The sequence below is a fragment of the Mus caroli genome, chromosome 2, assembly GCF_900094665.2.
Source record: "Mus caroli chromosome 2, CAROLI_EIJ_v1.1, whole genome shotgun sequence".
NCBI classification, from domain to species: Eukaryota; Metazoa; Chordata; class Mammalia; order Rodentia; family Muridae; genus Mus; species Mus caroli.
Genome location: NC_034571.1, coordinates 39,229,409 through 39,254,403, shown reverse-complemented (window position 1 = coordinate 39,254,403; position 24,995 = coordinate 39,229,409). Strand labels below are relative to the sequence as shown.

The 24,995-nt window shown below is 37.0% G+C and overlaps 1 protein-coding gene across 1 annotated transcript in view; it reads right to left on the bottom strand.

The window, feature by feature from the left end:
- The window catches only part of Kynu (kynureninase), a 128,501-nt gene that overhangs the window by 39,408 nt on the left and 64,098 nt on the right, over positions 1–24,995 (bottom strand). The window contains exons 10-11 of the mRNA XM_029484813.1: positions 13,781–13,879; positions 12,577–12,650 (exon numbers count right to left, since the gene is read on the bottom strand). Coding sequence (XP_029340673.1) covers positions 12,577–12,650; positions 13,781–13,879 — 173 coding nt within the window. The remainder of the gene's footprint in view (positions 1–12,576; positions 12,651–13,780; positions 13,880–24,995) is intronic.

Here is a 24,995-nt window from a genome sequence, read left to right as displayed (position 1 = left end):
CAGGGAAGGGAATAAAAAGAAAGGGATTCCTTGAAATAACCTTAAGAAATGTCATTTAAGCAATTCCTTCTTCTTTTTATACCTCCATATGGATGGAATTTGTGGAGTGAATCTCTCTTATATACAACAATTTCAGGTCTCAAAGTAAAAGAATAAAGGTAATCACTTAGTTAATATTGCATTCCATTTGACAGAGAAATTGCAGCTATAAGTTCCCCCTCTCCTGGCCTGAGCCTACACCAAGAAACCCTGAGTTAGTCACATACATTTTTACTTCTGGGACAAAATCAGCCAACAATTACAAGTTGCTTTGGGACACAGATTATAACTTACTATTGTCTGTCACTTAAATCATGTATATGATTGTTTATGTGACACCTTCCCAAATGAATTGTAACATTTTTTTAATTCCCATCAGAAAGAATTTTTATTTTTCCTGAGAACTCTTCAAAATATTACACAACTAGAACACTAGCACTTGGGAAGTTAAGGTCGGAGGACCACAGGTTCAGCACCAGCCGAGACTATAGAGGAAGGACGTTTTAGGTTTAAAAAGAGGATCTGCAACAATCACCAGATCAATACAATTCCCATTAAAAATCCACCACAATTCTTCATAAATCTTCAAAGGGCAATTTTCAGCTTCATATGGAAACACAGACCAATAAATAAATAAATAAATAAATAAATGAATAAACAACAGTGTAGATAAAAACAAAACAAAAAACAATCCTAAATAATAAATAACTGCAATAAATCACCACCCCTGATTTCAAATTGTACTACAGAGCTATAACAATAAAAACAGCACTGGATTGACACAAAGATCAGACATGCACACACTTTTTTTTTTTTTAAATAAAGAAGCTAGAAATGAACACTGGAAAAAAGATAGCATCTTCAGTTACTGGCACTGGTCAAACTGGATGGCTGCATGCAATAGAATCCGAATATGTACTTATCATTCTGCACAAAACTCAACTACAAATGGCTCTAGATCTCAACATGAAACCAGATATACTGAACCCAGGAGAAGAGATATCTTTGAACTCACTGGCACATGAGATACCTTTCTGAAGAGAATACTGTTAGGACAGCCATTAAGGTTAACAAGTAGAGACCTCATTAATCTGAAAAATATCTGTTTTTAGATAAGTGGACAGCCATCAGAATGGGAAAAGATTTTCACCAACTATACATGCAATAGTGGATTAATATTCAAGATATATAAAGAAGTTAAGAAGAACTAGATATTTAAAAAAAACCCATACAATCCAATTATAGGTGGAATATGGACGTAAATAGAGAATTTTCAGTAGAGGAAGTTCAAATGAGAAACACTTAAGAAAATTTTAACATCCTTAGTCTTCAGAAAATTCAAATCAAAACTACTTTGGATTTCATTTTACACCAGTCAGAATGGCTAAGATCAGTAAAACAAGTGACAGATTATGCTGGCAAGTATGTGGGAAAAATAAAACACTCATTCTATCCTAGGTGGATGGAAGGAAGGAACTGGGTGGGAGAGGGGATGGGGAGGGGGTAGAGAGTTGGGTGGATTAAGGGTAGGGAGAGCAGGGGAGAACAGAAATAGGTGGGGGTGGGGTCAGGCAATCTCTAGGATGTGCCAGAGAGATGGGATGGGGATCAGCCCCAGGGTGTTTATGGGGGTTACTCTAACTGAGACTCTTAGCAGTGCAAGAGAAGGATCCTGACGTGGCCACTTCCTGTAGCCAGGAGAGATAGAGACAGCAACTAACACACAAAAATGTCCTGCCTACAAGATATGCAGGGACGAAATTAAAGCAGAGAGACAGAGAGAATAGTCAACCAATGACTTGTCCCATGGGCAAGATCCAATCCCTGACATTATTAATGATACTCTGTTATGGTTGAAAATAGAAACCTAACATAACTATTCTCTGAGAGCAACTGATGGAAAGAGATGCAGAGACTCACAGCCAAACATTAGATGGAACTCAGGGAGTCTTAGGGAAGAGTTGAGGGAAGGATTGAGAGACCCTAAAAGGACAGAGACTCCTCAGGAAGGCTAACAAAGTCAACTAACCTTGGGGACTCCCAGAGACCAAACAACCAACCAAAGAGCAAGCACAGGCCTGACCTAAGCCATCTACACATATGTAGCAGATGTGCAGCTTGGTCTTCAGGTAGGTTTTCCAAGTGGAGCAGAAGCTGTCCTTGAATCAGTTGCCTGTCTGCCTGAGGAGTCTGTTCTTCTAATGGGCTATCTTGTCTGGCCTCAGTGGGAGAGGATTCGCTCGGTCCTGCAGTGAGCTTATGTGCCAGTGTGGGAGTACTGGGAAGGTAGTGATAAATGTAATACCCAGAGGGGGACTCTACCTTCTCAAAGGAAAAGAGGAGGAAGGAATTGGGGGACAATCTGTATGAGAGGGTATTGAGATGGGGGAGGGGGCTGACATTGAGATATAAAGTGAATAAACAAATAAATTTTTTAAAAAGAGAAGAAAAAGAAAACACTCATCCATTGCTGGTGCGAATGCACAGAGACTTTTGAAGTCAGTGTGCCAGTTTTTGAGGAAGATGACAATCTATCACCTTAAAGTCCAGCTATACCACTCTTGGGTATATTACCCAAAGGATACTATGTGCTACACAAAGACACGTGTTCAGCCATGTTGATTGCTACTTTATTTATAAAAGCCAAAAATTGGAAACAATCCAGATGCCCCTCAATAGAAGAATAGATAAAGAAAACGTGGTACAATGTGCGCAATGGAATATTATTCATCTGGGAAAAATAAATGAAATTATGAAACTCACAGGTAAATGGATGGAACTTGTTCCTTCTGTGTGTTTCTTTAGTACTTTTCTAAAATATTCGTTTTGGTTTTATCTTATTGCATTTTATTTTATTATAATTTAATTAATTTTATTAGTATTCTTTAAGAAACTGTTAGTTTTCTAATTAGACATAGAAAGGGGTTAGATCCCGATTGGAGTGGGAATTGAGAAAGATTAAGGAGTAGAGTGAGGAGAAACTGAATTCAGTATATATTATATGGGAAAATCTATTTTTAATAAGACAGGGAAAAGGCTTTTTGCAGAAAATATTTATAAGTCATATTTATGTGTCACTTTGATCCACTCACTATTATTCAACCCACATGAAAAAGCAAGGAGAACTTAAACAGATATTCAGAAGGATTCGATGTGTAGTGATCCTTGCCATATTTAATTATTGCTTTGGAAATGTATATTTATACACGGCTATACACTCACAATACACATATGTAAGGCTACACCAGAATTCCTCATCATTTGAAAACAGAGAAATGTCCTCTGAAATAAATTTTATTTATAATGGAGAAAATAGTTATTAAAACATTGCCTTAAAATATTAAGTCAAAATATTAGAAACATGGCTCAGCAGTTATGAGTACTGGCTGATCTTGCAGAGGACTGATGTTCAGTTCCCAGCACCCATACAGCAGCCTACAATCATCTACAGCTCCAGTTCCAGGTGCTGTGACACCATCATTTGGTACTAGACATTCTGCTGCAAAGACAAACACTAGTACACATAAAGCAAAAATAAATAAGTAAAAAATGATGTGAGGTTGAAATAATAAAAGATTTAACTTTATAATCTGATAAATTTGAAAATAAAACAATAACATTTAAAATGATTATTTTGATATTTATTTTTATATGTATAGTTGGTTTTTATACAGGTAGTCTGTCTGGCACATGCATGACTGGTGACGTTGGGTCAGAATATGGTGAGAGACCGCGTTAAAGACAAATGTGAAGCACTATGTGTGTGCTAGGATTCGAACCCTGATCCTCTGAAACAGTAGCCTGTGGTCTTTCACTGCAGAGTTATTTCTCCAGCCATATGATACAGTTTTCAAAAAGAAGAAACAATAAATCCATTGTTTATTTTGGATTTGTATTTTTGCATTTGCAAAATATAATCCTGTTCATATAAGGTATAACTTTTTCTACAAAATCTTGGAGATGTTTTTTAGCCCTGGCTGTCCTGGAACTCACTTTGTAGACCAGGCTGGCCTTGAAATCAGAAATCCACCTGCCTCTGCCTCCCAAGTGCTGGGATTAAAGGTGTGCACCACCACTGCCCGGCCTTGGAGATGTTTTTAACAGTTTCTTTTTCTCTAAAATCTTTAACATTTCAGCTATTTGATTTAAAATTATTGTCAGATTTCTTCAACTATCCGTGCTAAAAATTCTAACTATGGGATATCCTTGCCTATCATGAATCAAGAGTTTTTCAACTTCACTTACACTGTGAACTCTCTGGAAATATCATACTTTATAATGAGTGTCCATTATACTTGTTTATCAACTCTTATTTATAATATGAGACTATACAAAGTAATTAATAGAATTGGATTTCAATTTAGTTGATGAAGGCTTCTTAAGTAGGAACTAATTTTATAAGTGGATGGTTGACCAATTAAGATTTTTCTTATAGGAAAATCTTTGTTACTCTGTGTTGTGTTGGACACTGGATAATGCTTAAAAAGTGTGGTACTCTCACAATTTGAAATTTGATGACAATAATGACTAGCAATGAAATTTTTCTCTTAAACAAATGTGTGATTAAAATTATTACCATATCTGAGCTACTCCTAGAGAAGCACTTTCCTCTGCAGTCATAAAATCTCCGTTCTAAGAATATTTACACAAGGAGGCATTATGCGGGAGAGACAGATGAGATCACTAAGAAACTAAAACAAAGTTTACGTTGTAGATACAGCTTGGGACATGCCTCTAGGTATATGTGGATATGGAAAATATTAAATCCACAGAACAAATTTGCATAAGCTTATCTCCACAAATATCATTTGTTTAGTTGTAAGAAACATGGTACAAGCTTATGATCTTTAATGTCTTTTGGTGAGACATTTTGATGCACATGTTTTTTCTGTATTGGACTTCCCTGAGAATTATTTTATGTGAATAATAAGGGGCAAAACAACAATAACCTGTGTTTGAGATCTGAAATTTGTTTTAGCCTCTCACTAAAGCTAGTCAGAATCTTTTTAACTTGCACACTACTTGTAATAATAATTATGACAAAAGCCCTTTATGTCATCTCTATTTTAAAATTTCAATCAAAGGACTCTAAGTGGATCCAAAAAGATGTGTTTGTATGAATAAAAATTAGAGAATTTTTATCAAAATTATCAATAGGCATCATTCTTGGCCACTTAAAATGTCCTCAAACTATCACCAATGGAAGTAAAACTTTACACAATGGAAGCACTGAAGATATGCTGAACCTGTTGCAAGTAGGCAGCAACAACATTGAGTACCATGGTCTCACTGAATAACATTAAAATTGTGAACAGAAATCATCTTTCTGCACATCTGATCCATTTCAATTCTCAAAGCAGAATATCCATTTTTATTAAAGCAGGTTGTGGCTGAATATTGAATTACAGCTTAAGGAGTCCTGCAGAAAAAACATCTTACATATTGAAGTTCTTAAATCAAAGGGACAAACATGATACTGGACCACATGAAATATAATCATTGACATTTGTAAAGCTAACACGAAGTCAAGGTCATTTGAGTACTGTTTGTCACATATTGTGATTGTTAAGCCTTTGAAATTTAAAGTACTACTTTCATATTATTTTATATTTACTTAGAAAGTCATATATAATATATGTACACAGATATCAAATGAAGTTATTCCCCCTTAGAAGCGGTTAGACCAAGTTTTTGGATAGGGGAATTCAAGAGATTTTCCAAACAATTTTGGCTACAGCTTCTGTCCTAAGTTTCTTTCCAGAATTTGAAGGTAAGACCTATTGCTGAAGAAACCACTTAAGGCATAGTACTTAAAGGACTGAAGCTAGAATGGACCTAGAAAACCCATACATGAGGACTGTTATAGTAGCTAAAGTGGCTATGCACGCTACCAAGATGGGAAAGCAACCAAAAGTCCTACCCATTCATAAAGCCTATGAACTACAACAATGACCAGAAAAGCAAGATATCCTGTTGGATGATATTGATACTTATATTTTTGGAGTAACCAGCATTCATCTATATAGATTTAAGGTCCACTCGATGGGAGAGAAATCATAATGGCTGCTGTAAACCTAGCCAACTACTGGCAGCTAGTCAGGTCATTAATCAGAGGATAATGTGCAACTCGCACTGCCCTAAACCAATATAATTCCTTATGGCATTCTAGATATTTACCCTCCTTAGACCTCCAGAAAAGAGTAAATCTTCACCTCTCGTAAAAGAAGCTTCTCTTTGTAGTAGCCATAGATCATTATAGGAAGTCACAATTGATCAAAATGGAAAGAACAACAGAGAGTGGGGAGCCAAACCCCAATTTGATACATCACCCTCAGAGCAAGATGTGCATAATGTCAACCCCAATGACATGCCCATGAGGGTGGTGGAGGAAGATCTCACAAGGTCCCATGCGATGTGGAATGATAGATAACTAATGGTTGTTGAGAGAGGGGAGAATCAATCTTCTCTTGGGATAAACCCCATGATAGCTTATCCAATCCTGAGTGGTCAGCCCTAAACACATACAAATGCGCAACACTAAATGGACTCAGCAAGTTAGGTTCATATAACATACATGTATATGTGTAACAATCATGACAGAGGAAGAGGTCATGAGCTTGAAAAAATAGGGAGACACAGGAAGAGCTGGAGAAGTAAAGGAAGAGATGACACTGATGTAAATACAAAACTTACGTTTGAAATTCTCAAAGAATTTAAATTAAAATATAGTCCCACATTTTAGGGCAGTTGTTAGATTGTTAGTTGTAGATTGAGCAGCAGTCCACCATAAATATCTGTTGAGGGATTCTCAATATGTAATTTTTTTTAGCTAGTCATAATCTATTATAATCCTTAAGTGTGGACTAGGTTAAAATTGCAGGGAGAGAAGCTTTTGATTAACAAAAAGGTAAGATTGCTTGAGCTGTGATCTTTGCAGAGTAGATTGCCTCTGTCTTGTGATAGGCTCCTTATCCACAAAAAAGAACTTGGAAATATCTTACGTAATCAGCCGTAGATAACATCCAACAAGCACCTTCTAACAGCAACAAATGAGGAAAATTCTTGGTATAGATATGATGAATCAGGTTAATAGAGAAAATACTTCAAAAACGTTCCAAAATTATATAGCAACTTTCCAAAATTATATACTAACTTTCTAGAATGCACTTCATTTCCCTGGATTTATGCCACACCAGATGGACCACTCATTTCTGCATGGGTGTTTTCCCACATTCATAATGAACATCTAAAATTTACATGAAATTCACCATACACCTGAAATTACCTTATCTTTACTCCTACCCACATTCTGTTCTTTATCTCTTTGAAAGCATCCATTATCAGACTGCTGCAATGTACATAGCACTGGGATTAAAAGAGGAATACTTTATAGCAATTATATTTGTATTATAATAGCAGAACTATTTATGTTAAAAGAATGACAATGATTTATTTATTTGAAATAACATCTTTAACCACTAGATGTCAGCCTTTTCAAGCAACAAAGCTTACTGCCAATTTTGTCAATGTAGCCTTTATATTCTTCATTTGAGTTGAGGTTGTTCGTATGATAATGAATAATTTAACAGAGACAACAAAAGCCAACTCTCTCTGAAGTTCTATAAAGATAGAGAAGGTATAGGAATAAGAAGTTTTATTAAACACAATTAAACAACTGAAACCTGAGACCTAACAATGGAAATGCAATTATTAATTGGTAAAAGAATTAGGATATATACCCTGAAATCCAACTTATATGTGATATCTACATGATAATTGTTATTCACAGGAAAATATCCTTTGAAATGTCAAAATAGCTTTACTGAGTGAGCATCAGGACTGTTTATGGAACCAGTCTAGTTGAGTGTCGTATTTTGACATTTTCAATCTTCCTCTAACATTTTCCCAGGGATGCCCTTTGATTTGCAGATATACAGAGAAGGAAAACACAGTGCAGAGCACAACGTGAAACTTTCAGCAAAGCACTAAGCTTCGCATCACAAACAAGCAGAGATCATGAGGCTCTTGTGCAAGTCTACAACACCCCTCGCCTACATAGCTCTAAGTCCCTAACACAAATTAACTCATGATCCTGGGTTTGGAGGAGGGAATTAAGCCTAGATATGGGAAGCCCTGGAGTCAGTCATTCTGACATCACATTGAGAGAAGCTTTAAGAACATGAAGAAATGAACAACAAACAGAGGAGGAAAAGCCAGTCTTCTGTAATGCAGCTTGGCTGGTTAAGCCTGATTTAAGCCCATCCATATGCCAGGCTGACTAGCTAAAAAGCAGTACATCAAAATATAATCTTTCAAAAACATTGAACCATGGCATATACAAATACAAAATAAGCATCAAAAAAGGAACCTCTTTTTCAGTATGGTTGACACACCTGTCATAACTGAGGTGTTCGGAGACTGAGGTAGAATACTCTGACTTCCAAACCAGCCTCGACTACACAATCTCCCTTGAAAATCTAAAAAAGAAAGGAAGGAAGGAAGAAAGGAAGGAAGGAAGGAAGGAAGGAAGGAAGGAAGGAAGGAAGGAAGGAAGGGAGGGAGGGAGNGAGGGAGGGAGGGAGGGAGGGAGGGACAAGGGAGGGAGGAAGGAAGGAAGGAAGGAAGGAAGGAAGGAAGGAAGGAAGGAAGGAAGGAAGGAAGGGGAAGGGAAGGGAAGGGAGAGAGGAGGGGAGGGGAGGGAAGAGAAGGGAAGGAAGGAAGGGAAGAAGGAAGGAAGGGAAGAGGAGGAAGAATGAGAGATGTAAAGAGTGCACAGTAAGGTCAGTGGGAGAGAGAATTTAGAGAATAGAAATTTAGTCAATTCTTCAAATTTCCACTGAACCTGGTGACAGCCAAAAATGATTTGATGCCCTAGAAGGTCAGAAACCATAAACTTTGGGGTTACCATTTGTGCTTGAGAAAAATACTTTCAATTGGAAAAAAATGCTACATGTTCACTGGGAGTCAGCTCCGCACCCATCCAATAAGGATGAGAGAATGTCTTAATGACAGTTTTAGAAATGTCACCCAATGTTAATCTTCCTAAAGTTTTGAATATATTTATGTAACTTTCTATGAATTGGTGACATATAATAAAACTAAGTGGCAACATTTAGTGCCTTGGGATACATAAAATTATTTTTTTACTCAGAAAACTTGTGTATGCAACAGAGGCTGACATTATTTCCTTTAGGGGAAGTACATTGAACGTGCGGAAATATTGTTGACATTGCACACCAGCAACAGACTGTGATTTACAGATTCCACAGAACGAAGCATACTCAGTCTTTCCTGTTCCTCGTGTGCTGCAAGAGAAATCATGTGCAGCCCACCTCTGCTGGCAGGTCAGAGCTTAACTCCTGGCATGGCCTGAAGCATCTATAAATTACTTTCTCCTCTGTCCATATGCAAACAGATTGCCCTTTAACTTGATATCACACTGCAGATCATCTATTCCGATTTAAATAACAAAGGATGAGAAATACCTCAGATAATTACTCATAACACAAGTTTAAAAATATCTTGTATATTATCTATAACTAAGCAAGATGAAATGATAACAACATTTGTTATGTTTATGTTGTATATATATGTGTGTGTACTGTTTGTGTGAGTGTTGTATGTGTCTGCACGTTTCTAAGCATGTGTTTGGGCATACACTGTGGCACACATGTAGGGAGTTCAGAGGACAACCTTGGATATCTGTCTTCCTGTATCGCTTTGGTGCTCACTGTGACATATGCCAGCATACTGTTTGGTCTCTGAACTTCTGGAGATGCTCTGTTTGCACCTATAACTACACTACAGGCAGGGTGATATTATAACTTGTGTGCAGCCACATCTAGATTTTTATGGATCCTGGGAATACTAATGTTGGTCTTCATGCTTGGGCAAGTGCTTTATCCACTGAGCCATCTTCCTGGCTTTAAATCATGAGGACCTGTGTTTGGATCCCCAGCGCCTATATAAAAAGCTGGCAGTGATAGTGAACAGCTACAATCCTTGACTTGAAAGGCAGACACAAGAGCATTGTGGGAACTTGCTCTCCACCTAGCCTTACCAGATCAATGATCTCCAGGTTCACTAAGAGGTTCCCTGTCTCAAAATATAAGGTGGAAAGCCACAGAAGAAGAGACCTAAAGTCAATATCTAGTCTTCACACTTAGGTATACATATGCACGCAAGCACCACCACACACATAATTAACGCATTTCTATACACACACACATACACACACCAAAAACATGACTTAAAATATGTACATTTTCTATTAATATGTGTTATATATTCTTCTCTGAAGATTTGGGATATAGACAACTCTTTAAAGTACTGACAGCAATATATATTAAAGGAAAATACATGCCTGGCTAAATAATTGTCCAAAAAAAAGCACCTTTTAATTTTAGAAGCCTGAAATCTTGAAGAGACTTCAGACATGATTAAGTAACATACAGAAAATGATCTTAAATTTCTAGGATTAATATGCAGAGAATTGCAGAAATGGGAGGTGATCCAAGGTCTAGTAATTCAGATGTAATTTCTTTAAAGGTTAAATCATTGAGGCAGTGGCTAAGGGATACAGAAAACTAACCAACGGCCCTGAGTCATGTAGTGGCACTGTCTACGACCTCATTGAACACATTCCAGAACAAACACAAATCAGAGGCAGAATGATATATTTTTTTTAATCTCCACAACAGATAAAAATAAAAGGCACACAATAAGTTTCTTCGTCAAGTAAAAAAATGCAGAAATGTGTTGGTGTATTGCATTTGTGTTTTCACTTATTGTAAAATATGAAGAGATGTTTGAAGCAGCCAGTATCATTTTTGCATTGTTCAATGTTCAGTTTCTTCAGGATTCATGTATAATGAAGTCTTGCAGGATAGAAGATATCCCTTACAAGCTAGCTTGTGGCACTGACAGCTTTAGAGGTAGATGCTATTTGAATAACAATACACTTAGGCCTTTATTAGGCACAGTCTGCTTGTCTTTCATTTATATTGATGAGGAATAAGAAATTTTCTAGTACAAATTTTTTCCAGTGATATTTTCCTTATTCTCTAGCTGGAATCAAAGATGAAAGAAAGGCTATCCAAACGAAGATGTGACAAATCCCCAGGCTTCAAATGGAGTGGAAGGAGGAAGGGAAAGGAGTAGGAAAGCAGACAACAAGAAAAAGAACTGCTGGCTGCCTCTTCTCACCCCCATGAAGACTGATTGCAGGACCATGGTGCTACCTACTCCCAGTCTTAGCTAGCTTCAATAACTTAAAAACCTCAAAACAGGACCTTTAGGAGTAAACATGGCAGCTATTTCCTGCCTCACCTGTCCCTTAGTCTAAGGGAGCCAGAATCACTAGTGTAGAAGATGGAGTTGATGGTGAGGAGCCTAATCTGGGGCTGGAATTGCTGAGAGTCACTGCTGCTTGCTGTCCAGTGACTTTGTTTCCCACTCACTTGCTTGAGAGGACTTTTCATGAAGCTGAGCTGTCCACTGACAGCTTGTAACTGTTTCTCTAGTTCCCACTTCTACAAAGCTAGCACCTCCTTTGTCATTCTCACAGATTTTTTCCACCGTTCCTCCCTCCCTCCTCTTTTTTCTTTTGCTTTCTTCTTTACTTTCTTCTCTCCTTCCTTCATCCCGCCCTCCATATCTACCTCCCTTCCTTCCTTTCTTTCTTACTTGCAGAGATTTTTAAATTTTCATTTTATGTTTTTATATTATAATACATCATTTTCTCATTGCCTTTCCTTCATCCAAACCTTCCCATATACCCCTCCTTCCTTGAGCTCTTTCAAATCCATGACTTCACTTTTCATTTAGTTGTTGTTACAAACATACATACATACATACATACATACATACACACACACACACACACACACACACACACGTACATATGTGAGGGAGATGTACTCATCCCTTCCCACAGGCTTAATAGTTTAGAGCTACAAAGTTTCTTTCATAGACAAGATAAAACAGTGGTAAAGCTAAGGGAGGGTAGCTTATGTGCTTCAAAATCAATCCCAATTACTTCTGTACTTGAGCCCTTATTATGAAGATGAGCTGGAGAACTCAGAGGGAAAAACAATAGGAACTTCATAAAGGTCCTGGTTCCAGTGGCTCATCTGACACCTTGGAATTGGGGAACTTAAACACAACCTGTGACTTTCAAACCACAACATTGTGGTTTGGATCAGGAGACAGACTGTACTTAAAGCAATTGGCAAGTCTAAGCAGCACATTTAAAAATATCAATTTCCAGAGGGCTTTTGTATTATACCATTGTCTCTCCATGGTTGCAAGGAACTCATTTTGCATTGAAGGTTTCTTTTTTGATTAAATTTCTTATTCAGCCAATTGAAGTCTTTGGAAAGCAATTATTTCTGAGAAAGCACAGCACCGTTAATAGAGTGGTAAAATAATTATAATCTAATCCAGATCCTGTTCATGAGCAATGTAAGAATGTTTAAGATCCTAGGAATACACACCAATTCATTCATACCAGAACAAAAGCTTGGAGACACTACTCACGCAGGCTTGACCGTATGAGCATGTTTCTCATGGACGAAGGCACCAGCCAGACCTCCAGCTCCTGAATTTAAATACTGGAAAAGAAGTGAAATCGATGGCTCTACTTGACTATATGAGGAAGATATAAACATTATTTTTATTTTAATAAAATAAACCCATAACTTTTGACCAGTTTCAAATTTGTGATTATTTAAGCTTCTGGAGAAAAACAGAATACTGGGTCTTACTGTTAAAAGAAAACCAAATGAAAAGTATTACTAAGTTGAAGATATGTGGCTATGTTATTTTTACCAAATTTTATTCAGATTATTTGGGTAGGAGAGTAGGGCAGAGTGAGGTTTTGGAGAGCCTTGCACATATTAAAAACTTAGCTGTCCTGATCATTTGTAGGACAACTAAGTCTAGCACCAGTGCAGGTACAAAGAAGAAGCAAGAGACTGCCATCTAAAAGTGACCAGAGACTCCTTAAAATGCTGACACACACCCCTTGGAGGAGACATAAAATGCTCAAAACATGTGTATGTGATGCATGAAGTTTTATATAGAACACATTTAACAGATAGGATATACATGTAATGCTCAAAACAAAACAAAACAAAACAAAAACGACCCCAAAGGTGCAGTCCTTGTAGAGTAGAGCCATCTGAACTACTAAGTGTTTGTTGCTCTTGCATACTTTTTACCTTAGAAATTGACTTTTTTCTAATACAAAGCTCTGCTTTGGCTGTTCTTCATGTATCTGTGTTTTCTTGCTTCAAGTCCTTCCTCCAGGACACTCCAGAGGTGTCCATTGAATGCACAGTATCACTTGTATGTAGCAGCTAAACTAAGTTCTAACAGATTTCAAAGCTTTTGTTCAAATGCTCTATGCCAAATAATTACTAATTCATATATGTTCAAATATTGTAACTTACTTTTAATATCCACAAAAACTAAAGGCATCATCAATATGAATTATGCTCTAAGTAAGGAGTCTTTCTCAATATTTAATTTATTTTCATAGTAGTGTAGACATTTAATGAATACATTTTCAACAGTTGTAGGAATAGAAAAGTTATTCTTTTTGTTACTCTATCATATGACCTCACTAGTTCCTAAAGAAGAAAACATGGCATTGACAGAATTAGAATGTAAGTTGTAGACCAAGCATTATCTCTCGATTAAAACCAATGTGAAATAAAGGCTGTCAGATATTATTTCCTACCTTATAGGAACACCAGCAGGCAAAGTCAACACCCCAGTCATGTAAGCGGAGTTCAACATTTCCAACTGCATGTGCTAGGTCAAAGCCAACAAAACAGCCCTAGGGAAGAACATTCAAGGTTTTGATTTGTTTAATGATTAGGACAAACGTCTCAAGCCTACTGCAATATGTTGAACAGTAACATGTTCTGATACCCCGGATCACAACCTTTGACCCATAACTCCTTCAACCCTTTAGGCAGCCCTCTAGACAAAAGCCATCTTCACAAAACTACTTCCTTCTTCACTACGTTGACATTTTCACTTGTGGAAAAATGCAGATAGGGATGAAACTTCAGGTCCAGCAGGAGAAACAAAGTCAGCACTGCCCAGCTGGACTGCCTTGATTACACTCACTTCAGAGTTCATTTGTGGGAGACAGAGGGGTTTGCTGAAATTCTACTTGTGAGTATTGTAACAGTGTAGTAGCAGGTCCCTGTTCCCAATAGATTCAGAGTCCCAAAGACACCAAGGCTGCAGAGCCAAAGACCCCTGTCCAACCCTCTGCAATACAGGACAATGTAGTGCTGACTAGGAACAGAAGGCTCTAGATCTTTACCTTTTAACACAGCACACCTGTGCTCACAATCACCCCGTAAGCCTTCCTTTTCTCGTGCATCCTCTGTCTTTTACCTTCCACTTATGCACACGTTTCAGGCTGGTTGTGCTTTTGTCCATTTTTCAGCTGTTTTTAGACTGCTGTTTATTTTGTTCCATCCAGTTTACTCTAAATCATTTCATTCTAGTCTAGTCTGGTCTACTCTATTCTTCTATGCTGTCACATTTTATATGTTCTCTCTCTCCCCATGACTTTTCTTCTTGTTATAATGCTTAGCCCCCATTTCTTTTCCTTCTTAAATTTGACATTCCATCAATGTAACAATCTCTAAATTCTGTAGATCCTAACTCTATCTCAACTCTCCCTTCCTAGCTACTTAGCCTACCTTAATTTCTTTCCTTCAAAGTCAATCTAATACTTAGTCCTTCTACTTATTTACCCTACTCCACTCCCCTTTCTAACCACTTTAACTAAAATATGAGTATGCTACACGCTATACTTTGTTGTTTGTCTTGCAATCGTCTTTGAGGTCTTTGCTAGTATGAAAGTTAGATAATGATCATACCAAACACGTGTTCTCATCCCCCACTTAATGTCTTACTGCGGGTGTTATACAGAGTTTATACCAGGTATCTGGAGCTCCAGGTATGAAAAAATTATTTCCTGAATTATACAATCTATACTTCCTCATCCAATCCCACCTGAACAGTACAAATCCTCCAACCAAAAGAGTATAGCTGATTAAAATTAAACCAAGCAAAGAAGTCTCACCAAATACATATTACTCAATGTTCTAATGAACGAAACGTGAACAAACAAGACATCCTCTCCCTGAAAAAGCATTACTCCTGCAAAAATGACATCTAGTGTAAGTGAGATGCTCTCCTAGACAGACAAATCAAAATAATGATCAAAAGCATGTTCAAAGAAAGACACAGGTAGGGAAATACAATAAAGGAGGGGATAGACAATATGAAAGAAGAATTTTAAATAAGAAAGAAATATTGAAGGAAAACCGATATGATATTAAAGTCAAAGTAAGTAAAATAAAATAGTAAGTAAAGTAAGATCAAAAGTAACTAAAATAAAAATGTAACAATGTCTCAGTGATAGAATGGACCAGTAAAAGGGGAAAACACGGAGCTTGAAGACAAGGAATAAGGACTAGAGGAGACCAACAAAAATAATGAGGAAACGATATTAGTGGAAAACCCAAGATGTATGAGGATTCTCCAAAAAGACCAAATTACAAGTTGTAGGCATAAAATAAGGAGAAGAAACTTATTCTAAAGGTATAGAAAACATTTTTTAAAGAGTCAGGATAGAAAAATTAGCAGAATTCAGAAAAGAGATGCCTATCCAGAATGATAAGACCAGGAAGAACTTCCTCTAAACATATTCTCATTAGAATATTATATAAATAGGGCAGAGAATGCATATGAAAAGCTGCAAGGGAGAAACACCAAGTCACGCATAAAGGCCATCAGAATAACAGCAGATAATGCAACTGGAAGTCTAAAGGCTAGAAGGTCTTAGAAGGATGTATTTTAAGATCTGAGAGATAACCATTGACAATCCAGGGTATTATATACAGTGAAACTAATGACCACAATTTAAGAAAAAGATAAGAACTTTTGTGATAGAAAGAGACTAAATAAATTTATGGTCACTAGGCCAGCTCTACAGAAAATACTTAAAGAAATCCTACAGATGAAAGAGAAACATAAATCCCTCCATGAGGCTACTGAAAAGAATGAGCCATAAAAGAATGATACTAAACAATGGAAAGGAGAAGAAAAAAAAAACCCTACAAAATCAGCAGAATGCCAGGAATCAATACACAGCTTTCAATAACCCTGAATGTTAATGGCCTCAATTCCCTAATCTGCAAACATAGCCTAATAGATTGGACCAAAACGCATGTGTCATATATTTGTTGACTCCAAAAGAATACACTGTGTCATCAAATTAGTACCTTAGAATGAAAGAATGGAAATCTATCCCAAGCAAATGGCCTACAAACAAGCACACCATACAGTTACAATATCGGGCAAATATAATTTAAACTAAACAAAGTGAGAAAAGATAAAGACAACAACTTCATACTTATTAATGGAGCAATCAACCAAGAGGGCATTGTCAAATTTCTAGACGAAAATGAATTTCCAAAAGTAAACCAAGATGAGATAAACCCTCCAAAATGTTTAAACAGATCATTAACATGCTGTGAGAGCAGCAAATCAAACAAGAATAACAACAACAACAAAAGAGAAAAGGACAAAGAAAACCCCAAACAAAAAACATGAACCCAGAAATATCAAATGTTCTCGCCCAAGGAAATGGTAAGCCAAGTTGTCTTCAGTTGTCCACTTTTTCCAAAGTTGAATTAATAAAAATATCAAACATAAAATGGGGAAAATACCAAATTACAGTTTCTCTCCAAATATCTCCTTTTTCATTCAATCTGTTTCCCATTTTGTCCTGAACATTACAAGCCCCTCTCTGCTGCATAGGGACCTGTGCTTTGGGTGAAATCACATGGTACATTTGGCAAACACTCCCTCAGTAAGCATCACTCATCCTGCCTTTTTCTTCCACTGTGTCTCAGACTTGCCCTGGATATTTACATGTTGGACATTTACATGTAATGTGTGGGCATTCAAGATACTGGATGATCAGCTCTTATGCTTGTTTTCCAGCTGAGCCAGTAAAATTCCTTCCATCCCAAGGATAAGTGTTTCTTTCTGGGCTTCCCTCTCAATTGGATGTATAATATAGAGTTTCTGATTGGCAGGCCAAGTAAAAGACAAATTAGATATTGGAGGAAAAAGGCCAAATTCTAGCAAATTAAAAATCTAAAACCAGAAACAAACCAAATACCTGTAATTGAATCTTCCAGAAAAAAAAAAAAAAACACTAAGTAGTTAACTTTGAACTAAATGCTTCAGAGACAAAATACAAATAGAATCCAAACTGAACGGTATCTCAACTATCATCTCAAAACAAACCCATAGATCATCCATCCATCAATGCAAGGCAAGTCCAACCTCTAGAAAGAACTCTCCAACAACCACTCAATGGGGCAACATTGAGCACGAGAGTCTCATGCTAGTACCTGACACAGATTCAAGTTGTTCCTGCAGTAACAGAACAAAAGAAAGCCATAAATCATGTCACTTTCTCAAGGACTTTCGTGGAAATATCAGGTTATTGTAAGAAAATCGAGAACTCTCTGTTACAGTTCCCAGGTGCTATCTAATGACTTTCTAAGTCTATGGGCTGGTGGAAGCTTATTGCTTTTGTTAGCACATTCCCCAACACTCCACCTGATAGTCACAAGGATGGCAGGGCACACACAGAGGTGAACAATGAATGGCTATTAAGGAGACTGAAGATAGCCTAAGAGTATTGTACTCCAAAACTACCACATCCAGGCTCTTCACAATCTCAGATGATCTTCTCAGTCATTATTCTATTCAGCTTTGTAGAATTCTTAACACATGTATAACTTTTATTCTTGGAAATTCTGTTCACAAAACTATATTTACTATCATGTGATTACATCTATTATTTAACAAAAGAAACGCCTTATCTAGAATGTGTAACTTATTTCATTGTTTTCTTCTAATGTAGAGAGATGAATTTGTACCATTTTTCTTACTCCAAATTGAGGAGTATGTATATATATAAATATATATGATATATATATATATATTATAAGCAAGATGTTTTCTATGGGAATAAATCTTTTGAAACTGACTGGGAAGCAATACAAGTAGTTCACAACAAGGAGACTTAGAGGTCATCATAATCTGGGCTTGCAGATACATGATTCAGCATAATAGACACCCACATTTGTTACCGTGAATTGTAAGATACCCATATGATTGAAATTCCATGTGGCAAAACCAGAAATTGTGAAACTTAAGTGCTCTGTCTACTCACTTGCATTTCTAATTAGAGGAGTAGTTTTTTAACAAGAGAAAATTTCAAACTCACCTTTTTTATACACTGTTAAGAGTTTAACTTTCTTAGATTACCCAAAGAAAAATCTGTACTTTATTTCATGATAAATTATTCATAAAGTATGGACTATGAGGAAGGCACCAAGTTCACCTACTGGATCCTGTTATTAATCCCCTGTGGTCACAGCTGTGGCATTGTATCAGAAAACCACTCCAGGCTCTCACAGTACATTTTATTGAATGTACAATTCTTTTGTATGGATGGCAGAAAACATAAATTATTAAAGTGGGGACTGTATCAAGCTACAAATTTGAAAGAGGTGGTCAGAGTGTAATTTTACAGAAGAGTCGCTAGATGGCAGCATCTTAAAACAAAGCATCAAATTGAGCCCTTCTTCAGCTATTTCCACTATTTTCAAATGGAGTAGATGACTTGTGATTCAAAGAAAAGGAAGAGGAGGAAGAGGAAGAGGAGGAGGAGGAAGAAGAAGAAGATGAAGAAGAAGAGGAGGAGGAGCTCAAAGCTTGTTTTCCTAGTTCATACAATGTTTTTAAGTCACAATTTTTCAACAGGATTTTATACCAACTTTACCATAGATGGTTATTGCATAAGCATTTTGACATAATTAAGTGGAATAGAGTTGTGCTTGGCCAGCACAGTCCCTTACTTTCTAGCTGTCCTTGAATAATTCTAGTCATTTATTTCTTAAATGCAAATCCTTTCGATCTGCATTTTTCTAAACAACAGTTTCAAAGGATATCCTGCTTTCCCTCTGAAAAACTCCTGCTAAGATTAGGATGCAAGCTGTAGTAGTTGTTTCTGTGTCTCTTGAGCTTCTATAAACTTGTCCTTTCTAGTTTTCCTGGCTCAGGGACCCTACTACCCCTTCAGTTATGTTTTCCTTCATGTCCTTTCCCTCTTCATTGTGCTGAAACTGATCTTAGAGTCCCTCAAAGGTCAAGGGCTGGGAATTTTACCTTGAGATTCATCTATAAATGACATTTGGAGGTGGGGTCATTGGGTAGTTAATATTAGCTGAAATCATAATGTGGTCTGTGGTAAAAACCAAAACCAAAGCCAAAGCCAAAGCCAAAACGAAAACGAAAACGAAAACGAAAACCAAAATCAAAACCAAAACCAAAATAGCTTTGTCCTTGCTGTTTCCCAGGTGATGCCCTCTGCTAGGGTATAACAAACTGCAAAAAGGCAGTTCCCAAGAATCCTTGGGACTGATCTTGGACTCCTCAACCTTTAGAACCACAATTTAAATAGGACAACATTCCTTTACAAATGAATTATGAATAGGCTATACTATTCAGTTATAGCCAAAGGAAACAAATGGGCCTGGATGACTGAGATTATGTTCCAAAGATCGGTGCCATTCCCAATACATTCCCTATTTATATACTCTTATGCAAACCTCCAATCTTGTTGTTCTGTATACTGATATAATAAGTGAAAGTGTTGAATAAGTAAAGCAAAAGACTAGACAAAATCATACAACAGCCAGTAGATATTCTCATCTGATGTTGGAGTTTCTTTATAAAATAGTTCTTATTTACATTCATATACTTAACACTGAAATTCAGCTAGACTTGAGACCCCAAAAAACCTTAATGAGAGCACAAAATCTTGGGTCAATACAAGCAGATGGGAAGGGGGGAGCTCTCCTGAGCTACCCAGGGAATGTCCTAGTGTTCAGATCCATCCAAGTCCCAAGAGTCAGAACTGTCCATAGTCCAATGATCAGTCTTGATAGCTTTATCACTTTCGGACTTAAAGAGCTTCATGGCTTCTACAATACTTATATCATCTCTCCTTTTCTCAAAGACCACAGGCTTGTCACTCAAGCACTCAGTCTTGGCAGGGAGATCAAAATCTAGGAGCCATTTGGTTTTGGTTTAGTATTTGCCATGAGCAAGGTCCCAAGATGTATATGTTTTAAGGTGAAGTGCTCAACCTCAAATTGCTTGATATGGATGGACCTGCAGCCAGTGTCAATGTGTAATATGACATTACAATCTTGGCACATGAATCCTGAAGTAATTGTGTGAAGAATAAATAAAATGAACCATTATTAAACAATTCCTTTCCCCCACTCCCACCCCCTGGGCTCAGAGAAGCAATACTTTGTGTAGCCTTTGAGGCTCTGTCTGCAAACAGCTCAAAGAAACATGGAGCAAAAACTCCCTGTCCACCCTCAAAATGTCATTGAACATGGCTGACCATGGCTTAAAGCAAGTGGCTAAAGAAATAGAGGCCTCTGAAAAGCCCAATGTTGGATTACAAATGAGAATTCATTGAGGTTTGATCTGGATGCGGTTTTATTATATGTCATTTTTCTCTAAAGACATCTTTTAAAATGGCATATTTTAGGTAAAAACAGCAAGTTCTATATGCTCTGGATTACTCTCTGGTAAATAAGAAATACCACATGCATTTGGTTTTGTAATCCTCCTTCACACAGCACCAACAATGTTTCCTGATCAGTGGAGAAGAATGCAGAACAGGGTGAACACCTTCATCTCCATCTCTTCAGAATTTATCAAACAATATAGAGAATGAGATAACGGAAGGTGATTAAGAATAGTAACAGTTTTGACAATTTTGGAAGTTCTGCAATATGCTAAATTTTTACTATCATTTGGTATTTTCCTTCTTCACTCAAGAAAGTTGTCTGAATTGTGCGGAATGCAAGACAGGTGTTTACATCAATACTTGGAGCTGGTATTCACCATTTGTGTTTTGTATGCTCATGAGGATTGTAAACTCACAAATGAGGTGGACAAACAACCAGTGTGCTAAGCCAGCTGAATTCCAACTTAGAGATGTAGCCACCTGGTCTTTATTAGCACATATAAGGGTAACTCTATCCCTTGGTAAAAGCAGCCTCTGAATGTTCATGGAAAGGTGCCGTACCAAATTCTGTTGAATGAGGCAGGTCTATATCCAGTGCTACTAACACTGTACTAGTCATGTCCCTAGTCTCCTCAGTTCCTTCAAGGCTGATTGTGGGCTTGATTTATTATAAAACGGCTTCCAGAGCAATGAAGTCTTTGAGATTTCTGTATAGCCTTTTCAACTTGACTCAAAATTCAGATAATACTGTGTACTTAATTAGAACAATATTCTTATAAGAAGAAAACTATGTGATAGAAAACTTTGTTTCAAAATAAAAGTTTCTGTGTACATTTATATGTGCGTGCATACCTGTGAACACATGGCTTGACTTTATAGAGAAATATGGACATGCGGTGGGTTAGTAATACAGTTTGCGAGGTAAGTCTGATGTTGGGTTTTGCAATGATTTTCACAATTAGAGGTCTGCTAAATTACTAGAGAGGAGTAGGAGTAGAGGACAGAAGTTAATAAGGTTTCCTGTCTCAGAATTAGAACATTTAATTCCAAAGTTCACTCCCTTATTGATACAGTCATGCACAGATAAAAACAATACCAAAAATCAAGATCTGACTGGGTATGGTGGCATATGCCTTTAATCCAACATACTTTGTAAATTAGAAGCTAGCCTGGCACACATTTGACAGGTTTTTGTCAAACGGTGTCACACAGTGAAATCCTGCCTATATATCTATATATCTATCTATATCTATATCTATATCTATATGAAAACAATTAAACAAATGCAAACTAGCAGTCCTATAAGAGGGTCTCCTATCATCTCACCATCTCTGTCAATCATCTTAGTCAGAATCTACAAAATATTTCCTTTAATCCATAACAACATTACCAAGACTCTCATATGACCTCTCCTTTGTTATCATTTTCTTTCAGCTCTCTGGTATGGGCAGGTATTAGTATTACATTCTATATTAAGCCTCTTTTGTACCAAAAGTCAGTAATTCTGTGGGTCACAATTCTTTCTAAACAGTACCTAGGGTTATCTACTTTTTTGTAGTGAGGGAATAATGCTTTCAGTTACACAAACAGCTCAATGGGAACAGCAGCTCTTCAGTATTAAAACAGAAGTGAAAACAATGAGTCTTAAGGGAAGAGATGCAGTCTTTCTCATGCAACTGCAGAAATAGTTTTTAGAAGTCAAGTTGCATCTCAAAATATCTCAGCGTGCATGGTTTTTGTACCCAGAACTCTGCTAGTCAAGGTTGTATTAGACCTTAGGCTCTTGTAAGTAATGCAGAAGATGAAAACTACAAATAATGTACATTATAGAAAATAAATCCCCAAATCTTTTATCCCAGGAGAGATCTGCCTGATGATGAATTCTAAATGCTCATATTGAAGGTCAGTAGCCAACTGAAACTGAATGAAGGAAGCTGGGATTATGTCTCAAATAGTTACCCTGGTATTGAAGTCCGATGATTTAAAAAGAAATATTTTAATGCATAAGTGCATAGTTACTGGGTAACACTTACTCTACTTGCTAAATTGATTCCACAGTTCCCATTGTCCCAGATGTATCGATTGATGGTATTTAAGCAATGTATTTGCAGAGCAGACAACAGTTCCTGATAAAGTGAACATTGCTCTGTGACTTGCCTGTCCCAGAGAGCTTAATTTTAAAGATAAGAAATCCAGTAAGAAAGTGTTTTGAATTTAAAAAGAAAAGCAAGAGAGAGAAAGAGTTTGTCATGAGAAAGGAATACACAAAAATCAAAGGACTTATTGCAGTAGAAACGGTACTGTAGCAAGTGTAATGGTGCATGATTATAATGCCAGCACTTGGGAGATTAAAGCAGAAGGATTGGAAGTTTGAGGCCAACCTACAATATCTCAACTCAAAAAAAAATTGCTTTAAAATCTAAATGAGATTTTAAATGGATGTTTCAACCATCTTATTTTTATACTCTTATTGATGTGGAAGGGTAAGTCTAAAGATGAAAGTTAAAATCTTCATGAAGTAGTAAACCTGGGCAAGTTAAAGCAACACAGTATGGGCATTTCTTTAGAGTCAAGCTGCTTTCACATATAGTATAGCATTAATTATATACTTATAATATCTATATATCTATAGCTACATCTATCTATCTATCTATCTATCTATCTATCTATCTATCTATCTATCTATCTATCTATCTATCTACCTATCTATCTACATTTCTTTGTACCAGCAATTGCCGTGATGCAAAATGACCTGTTGAGAGTGTCAGGTTGTTTACCCAGGTTAGAAAGACGTGGAAACAATCTCACCAAATGCTGGTTTTGGCTGAAATCCCTAGAACACCAAATGTGGATAAGGAAAGCTTACTGAGATGCAGCAGTGGCCAAGCTATTATAACTTTTAGGGACTTTCAACGTGCTATCTCTTTCATAGGAAGGTCACATGTACATTTTGTTGACATGAACATCTATGTAATCTAAATTGTCCTTTTAGATTCCATTTTATAGAGGAGGGATTCACATAGTCAGCGACTTCTTGGACGTAAACTGGTAAAGAAGAGTTGGTACCATGGTTCTGTCCTTAAATGTGAGGAGAGACACAAAGGAAAGCAAGAGAATCAGAATTGAGAATGGAGTCCCTCATCCATGATATTGGCCAAAATTTAAACAAATTAGAACATGCATGTGTATAAATTTTGTCCTGTTTTCATGAGATGCGGGAAATGTGTTTTGTTCTTTCCTTTGTCAGTATTTAATAATCAAATGCTTTCATGTCTACACAAACTGCCTAAATGAGTTCTTTAAAGAGAGTAGTTTCCCCCAGTCAGTCTTCTCTCTAGGATCCCCTTGAAGGCCAATCTTCCCAGAAGGGAAAGGTCAATATACAAATGAAAGAACCAAGTTTATTGTATGTGTTGTGTACCCCAGTACCTGAGAAGTGTCCAGGGACTTCCTGCTGCAAATCTCTGGAGGATTTTGTAATTCTCATCCAGTCCTCTAAAGACTTGCACAATTTTAATTAGAAGGAACTCTTTCAGATGCCACATAAAGAGCTGAAAAAATGCAGGTGGATGGGATATGTAGACTGTCATCCCGTGCTGTTGTTAGTGGGGCAGCTACATGAGACACCCACCAGAATGGGTGGAAGTACCATGTATTAAGATCTTTCTACATGAGTTGGAGATTACGTTTCTGAGGGTCTGGGAAGTCATTTCTGAATGCCGGCATTGATAAGAACCTTACCTGGAATATCTCTATCTCCTATCCTTGATCATTGGGACTAATCTAATACTCAAGAAAAGGGAGGATAAGAAATAATACTTACATTTTACTTTCCCTTTCATACCTTCTGAGATATCTTTGCCACTGCAGGATTAATTGGAATGAAGAAAAAGAGATAGTCTAGTGAGAAGAGATTGCCCATGCCAGCCATTGAAAACATAGCTTTGGAACCATCTGTAAGTAGACTCCAACACCAGGCTTCATTATCTGCTTAAGTGGGCAGGGCAAGTGCTTTTGCAGAAACAGTTCTCTCATCTGAGCCCCGATGAAAGGTCACTAATGGGTTTTCTGAGAAAATGTACTGGATAGCAAGCACCCCAATCATAGGATATTACCGGAAGTAGCAGCTATTACTCTGTTCTCACTTGTAAGGTGCATAATTTTCCAGAGATGCTTATCCATTAAAGTAATTCTTGGGGGATTTTCTATGCACCCTTATTTTCAAATAATTGCTGTGAAATTTTATAACTACTCTATCCTGTTTTAGCTCCTGAATAAAGACACAGAGACCTTG